We start from the raw sequence: 16,203 nt of genomic DNA on the forward strand, positions 1-16,203 counted from the left end.
CAGACACGCAGACCTGCAGGGTTTTTTTCTCGGTCTTAAATAGACCCTTATGATGTGCTGCATAACTGCACAAATTTAAAACCACAGATTAGCCTGGTTCAGGCAAACAGCGTTAACAAGATTGACAATGAATTGCACAGAAATGTGTAGGTTCCCCACCCAGGGTAGAACAAATCAAAACAGAGCTTTAAAATATGTACTTCTAATTAGGTAGACTGTCATGTTACAACAATTTACCGCAAATGCAATGCAGTACAAGTTTGAACCAATGCCCTCCTATCCTACACTTTGCCAATCAATCAAAGCAACATACTGTAAACAAAAGGCTTTTAGACTTGCACTGTAATTGTGGTTCTGTCACACTTAAGGTATGAGAGTTAATTTCTTCGTGTTGAAGATACATTGGACATATAACTACAGTAGGTATGATTTAAAACCTGTGGGCTATATAGCAGGTAGATTTTACACTATTCAATCTCTCAAACCAAGGCCAATATGGTCCTAAAGGCTGCTTATCAGATTTTTAATCTGTGAAAATCAGCACTGAAAATCAGCATCGGATTATCAATACTGAGCCAACAGTCATTGCTTTATCATTAAAATGGGATTAAAACTACATGAGGGTTTAGGACAGATAAGAAACTTGATGAAAGCCCAGTAAGTTATTGTGATCATTTACATGTACAACATGTCAGAAGGACATTGGATCATATGCAAGTGGTGGAATAGAAATAAATAAATATTTATATACTGCTAAACACTTTTGCAGTAAGTTAATGCAATCTGACAGTCTAGTAATCAAAATATAAAAAGCTCTTTTTCCACCCTGGAGAAAATAATTCATTAAAAAAAATTTTCAGCTGCTTTATCCTGGTCAGGGATAAATCGTGGCAGGTCGGGTTCACCAGGGAACCCCCCTTCAATAACTATAACTCAACTAGAGACAGGCCTTTTGCTTCAGTAATAATAATGAACTCATTAGATATTAAACATAACATTAAAATTAATATCTTATAGGATATGTAGCTACTGAAAAAATGACTGAACTGTTGCTAATGCCTTTAACATTTCTACTAAGCTAAATGTATTTCTGTACTCTTATGCAATTCAAATGAATGGAAAATGTCAAAAGCTACTAATACTACGATATTTTTACTTTCTAGCAGGTTAATGTTACTTGATTTATAGCTCTAACTGAATATGCAAAGTGAGGAGGAGAAGCCATGAAGGAATAACCCAGCAAAGCCAGAGTGATTCACAACATCATCACAAAATGATATAAGCATAATAGACTGACTTCTAAAAACAAACTACAAAAAGTTGAGAGACTATATCTGGGTAAATATGCTGCTCGGGACTGGCTGTATGTTAATGTGGGTTAAATGTGAATATACTCTGAAGAAGGGCCTATGGTAACCATTTAGGCAATCATACAAATATACCAAAATTCTAAGGTGTTTAAAAAGAAATGTTAGAAAGGTGAAAAGACTGAGAGCTTGTCACAATGCTACAACCCTGATGGGGCAGTGGAAAGGCTGAGATCCAGAATCAAAACGATTCAGTGCAATGTGCAATTGAGGTTGTGATTTATAATTCTGCTCGGTTATAAATCAGAACCTACAGTTAAGGTGACACAGACCGCACTCCTACCACACTGTCCATCTATAGTTTCCAGCAAGTGTAACATCATAAATTATTCTCATGACAACACAAAGTGGCTACTGTGCCCTAATGATCATGTTTTGCAAGGAAAAGGCAGTCAAACTCGAAACATTCCCTCTCAACTCAATCATTCTCATTACACTATAGGATGTCATTACTCCTCTTTCTGTAGTGCACCGTCTGACGAGCAATCGTCAAGGCAACACGGGGCCTCTACCTCCACCCCGTCTCCTGATTGGCTGTCTCTGCTGGCTAAGGCACACTGGATTGGCTGGGCCAGTGGTGGTAGGTCAACGGGGTGGCCGGCGGCGCTTCCTGATGAGCTGCCGTTCAGCTGCTGGGATGCACCCCCGGCTCTCTCGTTGGAATGCCCCAATGTTTTGAGTTCCTCTGCCAGTTTCGGGGGGCTGGAGGAGGTGGGCGAGGAAGAGAGATTCTATAGGAAAAACAGCATGATTAAAATACAGCTTAACAAAATTCCAGTTTATTACATCACACAAACACTCTTTTAAGGGCTAGATGAAACCAGACAGGCTATTTATTGCTAATTTACCTATGGAGTAGCAGTAAAAATGGTGATTTCTGATAACTTGCTACTGTGATACAGGAGTAAAACATGTATTATGTATTACAGTGTATTTGTAGTGAGCTACAGCTTTAGTACTCTGAATTATAAATCTCTTAAAAGACACTTACTAGCTTTTTTGTTAGCCGTTGGTTAAAACCATTTAAAAAAAAAAGTGATGCACATGGGCCAAGCATTCCCAGTATATATTACACACATCATCATGTAGTAAGTGATTTCTTTCTAAGTCTTGCTGAAGGCACTGAGCAAATGTTTCAATAAGTTTCATTTTAAGAAGTTTACAGCTGACCGTTTAATGCTGTTACATTTGTCAAGCTGACTACAAAACAAATGTGAATTACCTGTGAACGATTGTTTGTTTTCTTCCCTCCCCTTCCTTTGGATATCACTTCTCTAACCCTGCTGGATACATGGAATAAGTATATATAAAAGCCCATTTCTTGACAGAACCACTACAAACTGACATCCACCAACACAACTGTTTGGTCTAAACATGACTTACCCTTTTCCACCTCCCACTGATACCACCTGCATGTTAAACCCTCCTCTGCCACGCATCGGTTTGTTTCCAGCCCACTGTCCAACAACCATGCCAGCAATCTCCAGCTTGCCACCTTGTGGAGGAATTGACTGAATGCCTAAGTGAGCAAATTGTACAGAGTCAAAAAAAACAAACACTGAACAGTGCACTATTCACATTAATTATTGTTGTGCAGACAGACACCAGTGTGTAAAGGAAATCTGACCTGGGAAGGCTCTTGGTCTGTGCTGGTGATGCGGAGGAGGCATGGCGCCTAGGGGACGAGGTGGGTACAGAGGGTGCATAGGGTAGAACGGTGGCACCATGGCAGGAGACAGGAAGGCTGGGGGTGGCAGTGGTGGAGGTGGTGGAGGTGGCCGGGACAGGTTGATGCCCTCTAGAATAGCCTGCCTCATCTTCTCTACACGAGACACCAGTTCCTCCTGCCAGACAAGAGAAAGTAATCATAAAGAAATTAAGTGATAATCATGTTATTCAACAGCTGCAAAGGATTACCCCTTAGTATACGTGAGGTTAAAAAAACAGCGTGGTATGTTTACCTGGCCTTCACACATTTCCAACAGGGAGGCTCTGTCTCTGGTAGCCTTGGCCAGTTTACTCTGAAACAACTTGCCATCAAAGAAGCCCCATGGGCAGCAGTGGTCCCAGGGCAGCGGCTGGCCGCAAACATCATTTACAAACAGGGCAGTATCCACACCGCTCATGAAGAGAGAGGCCAGCTGCACCCCACGATTATCCACTTTCTCCACCTAATGACATGCAGGATTGAAGACAGATGCAGGTTACGGCTGGACAAACAGAAAAGAAGTATAGCAGTGGTGCTAAGCAACCACTGCAGTGACCCTGGTTCATGTCTCTGCCGCACAACTGGCCTATAGCACTAACTGCAACAATGCAACTTATTGATTTGTCAAGGGGCTATCACCAGCAGTGGATGATTACAAAGAGCTTGACATGTAATCAATCGGCCGACTGGGCATCTACACAGACAAGACTGGCTACGTCTAAGGACGGTGGGGGGTTTGGGGTTGGCCAAACAGTCTAGTCTTTGCGAAGAAATTGTCAGTGCGCTCTCAGTGTCGGTCCCAAGCCCAGACAAATTAGGGTTGTGTCAGAAAGGGCATCTGGCGTAAAACTGCACAGACCAGAATGATCTGCTGTGGCAATCCTTAAATACATAAGCAGCCAAAAGGGGAGAAATTGCTGGAAAACGAATTTAGTACACGTCTTAATACATTGTGTGGTACGTGAGAATCAGTAGTCATTCTCTACCCCATGTGCAGCCTTATACAGCAGAAAATGCCTCATGCTGGAAGCACTGTCAGGCACCCAGCATACTTCTGTTATTGTAACTGTACAGCATCAGTATGTTTGCATTCCTGGCCGACTACCTTAAGTTCCTGCAGTTGATCAGGCTCATAAAGCTGGTTGGAGACCGCTTGAGCCAAAAAGGCATCAAGCTCGTGGCGTTGGAGAATACGACCACCTGGCCACTGCATCATATACCTGTATACAGGCACACAGATCTCTTAGCCCAACCTGTATTATCAATATACTATATATGAATATTTTTCTGCTGTATACCTTATGTTCTCTAACTTTCATACCTGAGTACACAGCACATGAGCAGCAGGTGTGATGGCACACAGGCTGGGTTAAGCAGCGCAGGACAGTCCGATCTCATGCAGGCCAGGAAAGCCCTTGTGCGGCGGCTTCGGTCTTCGGATGCCCGGCCTAACCACAGACGCCTTAGATTTGGACAGGTCCATTCACGGAAACACAGAGCTGGAACAAGCTCAGGGGTCAGGGCAGACTTGGCTTTACTGGCACACCACTCCTTAATAATCACTGGGGGAACTATGGAGGCAATATAAAAAACACAACACAAAAAAGAGATGAGGTCATGAAAACACAACAGGCATTGGCCACTTCTTTGCTCATTTTTGTAGTTTTGTAGTAATGACTAAATGGCTTTGGGATTAATTAGGGATGATCCAACCAAAATAAATCACTGATAGTTCTTAAGCCTTGTTGGTTCAATACATGCACTCACCCTCTAGTGGAATGCGCTTGCGCATGGCCAGTCTCTCCAATCGCCTCTGGGTCTCAGCCAGGCTAAACAGCACACCGTAGCCATACTGCCGTGCTGAGCGGAACAGCAAAGAAGCAGGAGGCAGGTCAGGATTACACTCATCCTCTATACACACTGGCATCTTCATTTCTCCCTGAGAAGTGACACACAAGAGACAGAAGCAGGAAGGTTAGCAGACTCGGATCATTTACCGAAGTGCTACTGTTAAATCACAATCTGTATAATCTAAATAAGAATTTAAGGAGGTTTTACACAGTAGATGTACATAGTAACATCAAAGGACAACAGATATGCAAAATACAGTGGCTTGCAAAAGTATTCATACCCCTTGAACTTTTCCATATTTTGTCACATTACAACCACAAACAAATATATTTCACTGGAATTTAATGTGAAAGACCAACACAAAGTGGTATACAATTGTGAAGTGGAACGAAAGTTATACATGATTCAAAACATTTTTTACAAATAAAAAACTGAAAAGTGCGGTGTGCAAAAGTATATAGCCCCCCTGAGTCAATACTTTGTGGAACCACCTTTTGCTGCAATTACAGCTGCGAGTCTTTTAGGGTATGTCTCCACCAGCTTTGCACATCTAGTGACTGACATTTTTGCCCATTCTTCTTTGCAAAACAGCTCAAGCTCAGTCAGATTAGATGGAGAGCGTTTGTGAACAGCAGTTTTCAGATCTTGCCACAAATTCTCGATTGGGTTTAGGTCTGGACTTTGACTGGGCCATTCTAACACATGAATATGTTTTGTTTTAAACCATTCCATTGTAGCCCTGGCTTTATGTTTAGGGTCGTTGTCCTGCTGGAAGGTGAACCTCCGCCCCAGTCTCAAGTCTTTTGCAGACTCCAACAGGTTTTCTTCCAAGATTGCCCTGTATTTGGCTCCATCCATCTTCCCATCAACTTTGACCAACTTCCCTGTCCCTGCTGAAGAGAAGCAGCCCCAGAGCATGATGCTGCCACCACCATATTTGACAGTGGGGATGGTGTGTTCAGAGTGATGTGCAGTGTTAATTCTCCGCCACACATAGCGTTTTGCATTTAGGTCAAAAAGTTAAATTTTGGTCTCATCTGACCAAAGCACCTTGTTCCACATGTTTGCTGTGTCCCAAACATGGCTTCTGGCAAACTGCAAACGGGACTTTTTATGGTTTTCTTTTAACAATGGCTTTCTTCTTGCCACTCTTCCATAAAGACCACATTTGTGCAGTGCACGACTAATAGTTGTCCTGTGGACAGATTCCCCCACCTGAGCTGTGGATCTCTGCATTTCGTCCAGAGTCACCATGGGCCTCTTGGCTGCATCTCTGATCAGTGCTCTCCTTGTTCGGCCTGTAAGTTTAGGTGGACGGCCTTGTCTTGGTAGGTTTACAGTTGTGCCATACTCTTTCCATTTCCGGATAATGGATTGAACAGTGCTCCGTGAGATGTTCAAAGCTTGGGAAATCTTTTTATAGCCTAAGCCTGCTTTAAACTTCTCCACAACCTTATTCCTGACCTGTCTGGTGTGTTCTTTGGAGTTCATAATGCTGTTTACTCCCCAATATTCTCTTAACCGACCTCTGAGGCCGTCACGGAGCAGCTGTATTTGTACTGAGATTAGATTACACACAGGTGGACTCTTTTTAGTCATTAGCAGTCATCAGGCAACTTCTGAATGCAATTGGTTGCACTCAGAGAAAAGGGGGCTGGATACTTTTGCACATCGCACTTTTCAGTTTTTTATTTGTAAAAAATGTTTTGAATCATGTATAATTTTCCTTCCACTTCACAATTGTATACCACTTTGTGTTGGTCTTTCACATTAAATTCCAGTGAAATATATTTATGTTTGTGGTTGTAATGTGACAAAATATGGAAAAGTTCAAGGGGTATGAATACTTTTGCAAGCCACTGTATCAGATGGTTCCATAAATATTTACATTTACAATTTCTCACATTTAGCAGACGCTCCTATCCAGAGCGACTTACAGAAGAGCTCCCACTGTAAACATTTTCATACTCTAGTTTAAATAGACAACAGTCCAAGGATACAAATCTGCTAAAACTCTGTTAGAACGAGGATTTTTTGTTTTAATTAGATGCTGTTGAAGGTTAGTAAGTGCATGTTATCGCTCAGCCTAAGTGCTTAGAAAAGAGGTGGGTCTTGAATCGCCTTTTGAAGACAGCACGAGACTCAGATGTACAAATGGACAGGAAAATACCTCTAAATACCTCTTCCTATCTCTAGTTGGCACTAAAAAGTGCAAAACTGTAGTGTTTCTGAACACAGCAATCACCCTTAACTGTAAAGCAGACCAGAATACCTGCCTGACCAAGAAAAGAAAATACAAACTGAAGGGGTACATGTGGTAACTTGTAGTACCTTGGTGAGGATGTGATAAATCTGCGGGTACATGAGTCCTCTCCTGTGTCTGTGCTCTGCCACTCGCAGCACCTCAGTGCTGACCTGTGGAAGAGGTGGCGTTGTGATGTCCATGTGACTTCGTGTTGCCATGGACAGCAGTGATGGAATTGAAGACCCACTTCCATTGCCTTGGTGACCATCACCGGAGGCGCCGCCCCCACGGCCACCTGGCTCTTCCCATCTAGAGGACTTATCGGCCAAATGACTGAGGGAAAAAAATGAATTAGTCAATACTTATTTGATAAAAATAATGCTTATTACAAGGTGTTACTACTATATAAATGCAAAACATACACCAATGTTATGATCATGTTCTAGTTCCATATATGCTTTTTACTGTTTTGCTACCATTCACAGACTGATGGGTGCCCATTTAAGACAAAAAAATAGGTGCGGTGATTAAAAAAAAAAAAACGTACTTAGTGCTGGTGTCATTTTGGTCTTCGCCATCTGAAGAAGACGATGGCGACGGGGAAGTGCCCGTCGGCACAGCTGTGTGGTGATTGGGCAGTCGGTTGCCAGCTTGATTGGAATCATACGGAGCGGACCAATCAGGAAAGCCCATTTTCCCAATAAGAGAATCACTGCATTCCTGCAATGGAGGAGGCGGGTTCTGATATAGAAGGGCAGGACCAGAGGCTGAACCAGGGCCGTAGGACCCACTGGGATAAGGCACCTTAACACCTGATACCTGGAGTGGAACAATCTCATTAGAATAAAAAAAGCAAAAACAACACAGAGAAAATTAGAATATAAAAACAATACACTAAAATTTACCTGGGCTTTCCCAGACTGCAGTGTTGCCATGTGGCCTGGAGGAGGCCCAAACTGTCCAGGCCCAAAACCTGGCACTGTGAACAAAGCCAAGGAAAGGTCAGATTATAAAGGAGAAGCTATAACAGGCAGGTCTGACATTTGCAGTTGACAATGCTTCTGCAACAAACATTGGAAATCCAGGACTAGAAAAGCATCCAATGAAAAAAAGACATTCCTGGACAAAATAACAGAAACAACATAAATAAGTCGAGTGACAATTACAATTAGTGGAGTTGTTTTATGTATGAGCATATATGAGCTGTCAACGAGCTTGAAAATAAGCACTTCAATCGGTGAGATCTTAAAGCAACATGAGGCAATTAAGAGTTCAAGAAAGGTCAAAAAGTGAGTGCCAGATGGTAATACCCACATTATACTGGTAAATTACTGAGTAATTCAATGAGCAGAATAGTCAAATGTCTTTAGTGGCCTTCCAAACCAGCAGATTTAAACCTAAGTAAATCTTGCAACCACTTTATTTTTTTTTAACTATACAACATGCCATCAAAAACCAATCAGGACCATAAGAGCCTTATAAGATATTAAAGCTGTCCTGACCATATTTACAGGTTTCTGTTATTTAATCCAACCCTAGTAATCCACATGAGTTATACTTACAGAGGTAAGGAGAAGGTCCCATTGAAAGAGGTCTTGGTTTACTGGCCACTGAAAAATACTCCACTGCCTTTTTAAATCTTTCGATTTTGTCTTCGGTCCGAGACTAAAAACAACAAACAAAATCTTATTGAATGCACTTTCTTGGCTCCAAAATGTCATTGCTATTTTGATTTCTTTGATAGTTTTAAACATACAAACCAAATGTAAGTACAGGGTGCTAATAGGGTTATATTTATGCCATGTAAGTATGTCATGTACATTTCATGCCAATCTGCTAACCTGCACACTATAATGCATCAACTAGGGACGGTTCCACAGTATGATAACTTTGTCAAACAATACCGTGGATTTGGGTGGTTTCATGGTATTGAGAATGTAAATGACACAAGCAGATGGTGAAAATTATAATAAATAATTAACATAACTAAATATTTAACATTAAAATAAATAATTCAATACAATTGCAGTGCCATTAAAAAGCTCCTCATATCCATAAATAGTAAGATGCAGGTGCTTAATTTCTATGCAAGTCCACAAGAGCATAGAAATGAACATGTGTAAATGCACATGGCCAGTGTAAGAATAAATTGCCTTCATTGTTATCTTTATGAAATTAAATGCTTTAATTTGCAAACCCAAGATTCATGTAGCATTATTTGCATCATGCAAACCATATGACCCTATTTGTCTCTCTAACATTGACAAAAATGAAGACTAATGTACCTGAGACTGTTTAAACACATCTCTGGCCACAGCATCCAGGTTTCCCAGGTCTTTAATCGATGCAACGTACTCTGAAACAGCCTTAATCACAACCTCACAAGGTGGGAGGACTAACTGGTGAGCCCTTACCTAAAATAAAAACATAAGAGAAAGGGCTATAAACGGCGTTTATTCAATTTAGCAATAAACAAAATCTTAATTAAAAAACAGCAGCACCTTCAGGGAGGCAAGAGGGTGTTCTGGACCCAATAAACTCCAATGAAAGGCAGCCAGATCTTCATCAGGCAGAATATGGTTTCCTAAATAAAATCCACTGATTAGTCAAGATCATTAAGAACAAGCTAAATGTGTACCCTAATCTAACATATGTTTCAGTGAAACCTTGCAGGGTGGTGAAACCACGCTTACCAAGCAAGGAAGCAAAGATGGGAAGGTGCTGGGTTTTGAGGCCCAGTTGGCGAGCAGCTTCAGGCAGCAGGTACTGGTGAGTGGTCAGGTTCTTCCCATTCCAGGAGAGTTTGAGAGCGTGGGAGCTGAAGTAGGCCGGGACATTGCATAGAGCAAACTCCGAGTCCTGTGCAATCAGGCCCTGAAATCCACAGTCTCTGTACAGGGACAGCACCTCCTGGTGATGGTCCTCGAGGGTCTGAACCACCTACAGCAAAAGAATTGGAGCAATAATATTTGTGTTCTGTGGTCAAGAATGAACAGAGCCACAGTCCAACTTTATAACTTTCAGACCTATTTTTGTGAAAGCCACACAGTTTAAGACCTTTAATTCAGAATGCTAATAAAATAAGAAGAAAGTTCTAAAGTTACAGAAAAAACCCTTAAAGAAAAACAGCTAAAGCCTGTGATATTTTACCATGCTAAAATGATAACTAAAATTTAATAGAGTTTCCGGTTTTTATTTTGAAATCAAGATCAGTGCAGGTCTGGAAAACCATTACTAACATGTCATTACTATAGCAAAAGTTTACTATCACCATACCAAATGTTTAGCTTCTAACTCGTTGGCCAATTTTAAATGACAGTCAAAGTGACCAATCATATCCTCCCTTTAAATAGATGGGCATTGTTTTCTTTAACTTTTCTACTATATCTGCTAGCTGGTCAAAATACCTGCACAAGCACCAGGAGGAGGGCTTTTATCAGTCAGAGGGTTATGCAGGTGCCAGGAATTTAATTCAGAAATTGGAATTGACTAGATTGGGATATAAAAGGGGGGAAAACTGGAAACATGCAAAATAAATTGAAAAGCATTACTGTCATTGAAACAGTTAACTAATAATGGCTTAGTTAATTACCTAATTAAAAAAGAATGCCAAATAACTATTAAAACAAAATTAACAGCCTAACAGCTTAACATGCTAGCACACCACTGCCAAGTGTTCGAACTTGCATGAGCCACTAACCTGGCCAAGCATTCACACAAACAACCATGTTTGGGGTAGATAAGGTCAGACAAGGTCTGTTCCCACGGTCATATATGATCAGATTGCCAGATTGTACAAGATTAAGTGTGGGCACTTTAACTGGCCTGAACTTTACACAGTTGTCTGGTCACAACAACTTGGCCCTTATAAAAGTCACTCAGGTTTTTATGTCTGCCCTAACCCACTGTTACCATTTGTATAAAACCATTTGTATAACATTACGCCAAATTAAACACCTTTGGGATCAGCTGAAGCTTTGTTACAGCCATCTCAGCTCGGGTTAAAGTTTAACTGTCCTTTCAAATACTGGATGACCGATGGCTTTGGCAATGTAACTCGTTCGACATGCAGAGTGAACTTTAGTTAGTCGCTAAAGAAGGTAAATTCTTAGTAGGTCAATTCTGGACCCGCCGTTGCCCTTAAGCCAGTCTGACATGAACTGATAAACATAAACGCCTAAACACATAAAACAAGGACCACATAGACTTAGTCACAAACGTAAGGTTTTCAGCATAGCATGCATAAAATTATTATTATTAATAGTATTAAAAGCAGTACTAGTACAATTTAACACCATATTTAGACACACACTGAGATACACTATTCTGCTCAGTTTTGCACAGATCATTGAAGACAATCAGCACTAATTGTGACAGTTTACAGAATATATTTGATAGATATAACTAAATACAGTGCTGTAGAACTATATTTGCACTCTATTTTTGCATATCTGTCACAGGTATACGTTTTAGGTCAAACCTGCTTTTGATTACACAATGATAAGCCAAATGAACACACTTTTTGATTATTTCATTTAATGAAAACAAATGTTCAGCCCTACCTTCAGCCCATTGTGAAAAAAACTGACCCCTTTGCAACTAATCAAGCAGTAAACCAAACTCAACTGAAAGTTGGGTTTTGCCAGACCTGTTGAATCTTATCACATAAATAGAAGCGGTCAGGCTAGGTCTCAAACATCAGCACATGATGCCAAGATTTTCAAATACAGATGCAAATCAAAGGTTTTGAAATCTACCTTAAAATCTGAAAAGTGTTGCCAAGCCAATTACTATGGCTCTGGGACTCTATATTGAAAATGCAAGGTGCATCAGACAACACCAAACTCAGACCTTTGAGCAGTTTCAGTCTTGTATTAATGAGGAATGGACAAAAATACAACTTGCAAAACTGCAACAATTGGAGCATCCTAGATTCCCAAATGATTAAAGGTTGAATTAATAGGAAAAGTGATGTGATACTGTTGCATGCACCAAGTTCTAAGTGATCATATTACAATACAATGAAGTTGGTCAGTGGGAAAAATAAATGTTTTTCAATGTAGGTCAATAAAACAGTGTTGTTCTGTGTACTTCTGTTAAATAAAATGAACAAATCACAGTTCTGGAAGGGTTAATATGTATGTATGTGTATACATGTATATACCCAGTCACACATGAAACACACTTTCTCATCCCACAGCCACTCAAACGCCAACCCCACCCACGTGACCCATGTTAAACACTATATTAGGACGACTGGCACACTAGCAACTATGGCATTCAGGTGTCAGTCCAAAAGAGTGGCACTCACCCGCACGCGGAAACGGAACATGGCGAGGCGCACGCAGTGGCTGAGGCAGGCGGGTGGCAGAAACCAGGCGCGTGGGGGCGGTGTGCCTTTGCTGCCCACGTGGTTGACGATGAGCTGTGCTGTCTGCCTGTGGGCCTGAGCACGGCGCGCCCACTCGGGCCAGCGTTCCTTTCCCAGCGTGCCGTTAAAGGCCACGACCAGCTCCAGGCCGCCCTGGTACAGACAGGCCTGCGACAGCGCTGCCAGGTAGCCGAGCATGGCGTTCCACTCCCCGCCACACACCCAGTCGGTCTGGTAGCCGCCATAGAGGCGCTGTAGGCCCGAGTCTGCGTCCACCAAGATGCGCGCCGGCGGTGGTGGAGGCGGAGGCGCGGGCAGTGCGTTCGGATGGTGGTGGTGGTGGTGGTGGTGATGATGAGGAGGAGGATGATGATGGTGGTGGTGGTGGTGCGGAGCATTTCGGGCCGCGGTTCGGCCCAGTTTGAGCAGATCGACTGGAACCGAGGCGCCCGGGCAGCGCTTTTCCAAGTACTCCTGAAAGCCCTGAACTCCCATATTTTCCTACTTCGGTCTTGTTTATGTCTCACAACGAGGCGTGTCGTGCGGTAGATGTGCACACTAGTATTTTATAAATTGGTATATTAAATCGGTGTTGTTTTTTTTCCTGGCTAATGGAGAACAGTAGAATAATGTGCAACCAGTATCACGTGTCTTGTGGATATATTATTTAAACCGATACAACTCTAGTGAATGATGCTATATTTTATATTCATCGATTACGTGCAAAGTGCATCCATTCTTACACCGTTGTTACGATCGCAACACTAAACCGATTTGCAGGTCAAGGTTTAATTTGAATTAAAATGTCACCCAAAGTAAAATCATTACCAATGATAACAGTGCGGGTAGCAGCGGGCACGCGCTACTATCGGTGTCGGTTATATTAATGTCCAGTATATAATCCTACATGCTAATACACTAGCCGTACACGAACTAAACTCAACACTATAGAAGTGCCATTAAATTGTTAAAATGAGTTTCACGAACCTATAATTACAATTCTAAAATTATATATATATTAGGTCGGATTAAAAAGAGTCACAAGTGTCCAAGTAGCGAGCTAAAAAAAAAAAAACCGAACCTAAAGCTGCAGCTTCGCAGCTAACATCAGCTAGCTTACTAGCCCGGTCTTGACTATCGACTCAATTGGTCTACAACAACTCGAGACAGACGCTTCGGGATGAAATGGACGGGTAAACGAACCAAAAAAACAAAGTAAAAAGAACTAAAATAAAACAAAAACTAAACTCCGACGCTAGCTCCCTCACTCTCTAGTTCATGCACAACTTCATACTGAGGAGAGGAACGGACTTTCAAGCAACGTCGGCCATCTTGCGACTTCCCTGCGGTCCAGCTAGTAGGCGGAGCGCACGTAGAGGAAAAGTGGGAGGAGTTAGCTGCGTGCAGGGCTGGGAGATGTAGTTTTTGGTTCCATAATGACTACACGAAGAACTCGAATTAGACTACAACTACCAACATCTTGTCCAGTGACCCATATTACATGTACAGGCGATACTGTATTCGAAAAATACCTTCCTCTGGTCAATATTTGAGAGGAGTTTAGCTTGTTTACGTTGTGCTTATATTGCTGAGAAATTAAAAAATCACTTAGAACCACTTGCAGGGGTGACTGACCCATTCCACACCCTACATTTTGGGCCTTTACTCAAACTAAACTATATTCTTAAACTAGACTTCACTGTTTACAAGGCTCGTATTATTCCTGTATGAGGGCGGCAAGGTGACTCATTAGATAGCACACAGCAAGAAGGTCCTGGGTTCGATCCCCAGGTGGAGTGGTCCGGGTCCTTCTGTGTGGAGTTTGCATGTTCTCCCTGTGTCTGAGTCAGAGATGTTCACAAGTCACAAAATACGAGTCTGAGACGAGTCATTAGGCTAGAGTCCGAGTCAAGTCACGAGTCTTTAGGCTAGAGTCCGAGTCAAGTCACGAGTCTTTAGGCTAGAGTCCGAGTCAAGTCACAAGTCTTTAGGCTAGAGGCCGAGTCAGATCTAATATACACAAAACATATATTGGAAATGTAGCGTAGAAATAAACAAATAATATGTAAGTTTATATAAAAAAAAAAAAAAAAGATTAGCGACTGTATTTTGCCGTTTTATTTAGTGTCTTTACTTTCCTAGGTACCAGTTAAAAGCTTAAACTGACATTTTGTTTTCACTGCAAATTACGGCACAGCGGCCAAAATCCAAAACACAGCAAAATATCCACAACCACTGCTTGTCTTAGCTTCTGTTGTTCCAGATGCTATTAAATTTATAAGCGTATGTTGTCCCATTAGGAATATAATCCGTTATTTTGTAAATGTGCTTATAATAAAAAACCTCCAAACTTTTCCCGGTTGTGAAATAAAACATTAACTCGTTAGAAAGCCAATCAAGCGTTTTACGATCAGAATGATGTCGGATGATATATATAAAATTGTCATAGGTAACTAATGTTGCTGGCTTTTTTACTGTCCACAAGTCATTTTTTCCGAGTCGAGTCTGAAGTCACTGTGTGTACGACTTACGTGCGACTCGGACTCGAGTCACAGACTCAAGTCCCCATCTCTGGTCTGAGTGGGTTTCTTCGGGAGCTCTGGTTTTCTCCCACAGTCCAAAGACATGCAAGTAAGGTGAACTGGAGATACAAACTTTTCCATGAGGAGTTTAGCATTAAACTTGTGAACTGATGAATCTTGTGTGATGAGTAGCTACCTGTTCTGTCATGAATGTAACCGAAGTGTGTAAAACATGACGTTAAAATCCAGATAAATAAACATTCGTGTATGACTACCAAGAGGATTAAAAAAAGATGTTCACCAATGGCCAAAATCTTCCAAATACCAACAAAATTTAATCAGGCTGTCCCTCAGATACTAGTGTCTGAATGTTTGCATGTTCTCACCGTGTCTGTGTGGGTTTCCTTCTGGAGCTCCGGTTTCCTCCCACAGTCCAAAGAAGTACAAGTGAGGTGAATTGGAGATACAAAATAGTCCATTAGGAGTTTAGCATTAAACGTGTGAACTGATGAATCTTGTGTAACAAGTAACTACCTGTTCTGTCAAGAATGTGGGGCGGCACGGTGGCTGAGTGGGTAGCACTGTTGCCTCACAGCAAGAAGGTCCTGGGTTCGATCCCCAGGTGGGTCCTTTCTGTGTGGAGTTTGCATGTTCTCCCCGTGTCTGCGTGGGTTTACTCCGGGTGCTCCGGTTTCCTCCCACAGTCCAAAGACATGCAAGTGAGGTGAATTGGAGATACTAAATTGTCCATGACTGTGTTTGATGTAACCTTGTGAACTGATGAATCGTGTGTAATGAATAACTACCATTCCTGTCACCAAAACTGTCAAGAATGTAACCAAAGTGTGTAAAACATGATGTTAAAATCCTAATAAATAAATATCGTGTGTGTAGAAAAGATGGGTGAGTGGGTGAGTGCTTGATGCTATTAGCCCTGTCCAGATTGTATTGTGAGTTTCTGGGTATCCCAGGACCTACCTGCCCTGAACCCAGTGTTTGTGAGTAGCTCAGAACCCATCATGACCTTAATCAGGATGAATTAAAGTGTAAGTGTATGATGCCATGCAGTAGACTGGTGTCATGTCAAGGGTGCATTCCTTTATTGAACTAAGTGCACCAGGACCACCGCATCCTTGACC

The 16,203-nt window shown here is 41.8% G+C and overlaps 1 protein-coding gene across 2 annotated transcripts; it reads right to left on the minus strand.

Moving 5' to 3' along the window:
• Positions 1-1,719: 1,719 nt before the first annotated feature.
• Positions 1,720-13,858, minus strand: fam120c (family with sequence similarity 120 member C). Of its 2 annotated transcripts, none has more exons than XM_063014914.1 (16): positions 12,483-13,858; positions 9,865-10,111; positions 9,673-9,755; positions 9,457-9,585; positions 8,734-8,836; positions 8,077-8,150; positions 7,719-7,990; positions 7,258-7,504; positions 4,843-5,014; positions 4,397-4,646; positions 4,181-4,295; positions 3,329-3,538; positions 2,995-3,211; positions 2,751-2,886; positions 2,590-2,647; positions 1,720-2,098 (listed from the first exon to the last, which is right to left on the minus strand). In XM_063014914.1, the coding sequence occupies exons 1-16, from the start codon at positions 13,035-13,037 to the stop codon at positions 1,817-1,819; spliced, it is 3,150 nt and encodes a 1,049-aa protein (XP_062870984.1). In that variant the 5' UTR covers positions 13,038-13,858; the 3' UTR covers positions 1,720-1,816. The 2 variants fall into 2 exon arrangements, with proteins under 2 accessions (XP_062870984.1, XP_062870983.1); XM_063014913.1 differs by having other exon boundaries at positions 2,590-2,650; positions 12,483-13,857.
• Positions 13,859-16,203: the final 2,345 nt, after the last annotated feature.

Source organism: Trichomycterus rosablanca, chromosome 19 (genome assembly GCF_030014385.1).
Source record: "Trichomycterus rosablanca isolate fTriRos1 chromosome 19, fTriRos1.hap1, whole genome shotgun sequence".
NCBI lineage: Eukaryota > Metazoa > Chordata > Actinopteri > Siluriformes > Trichomycteridae > Trichomycterus > Trichomycterus rosablanca.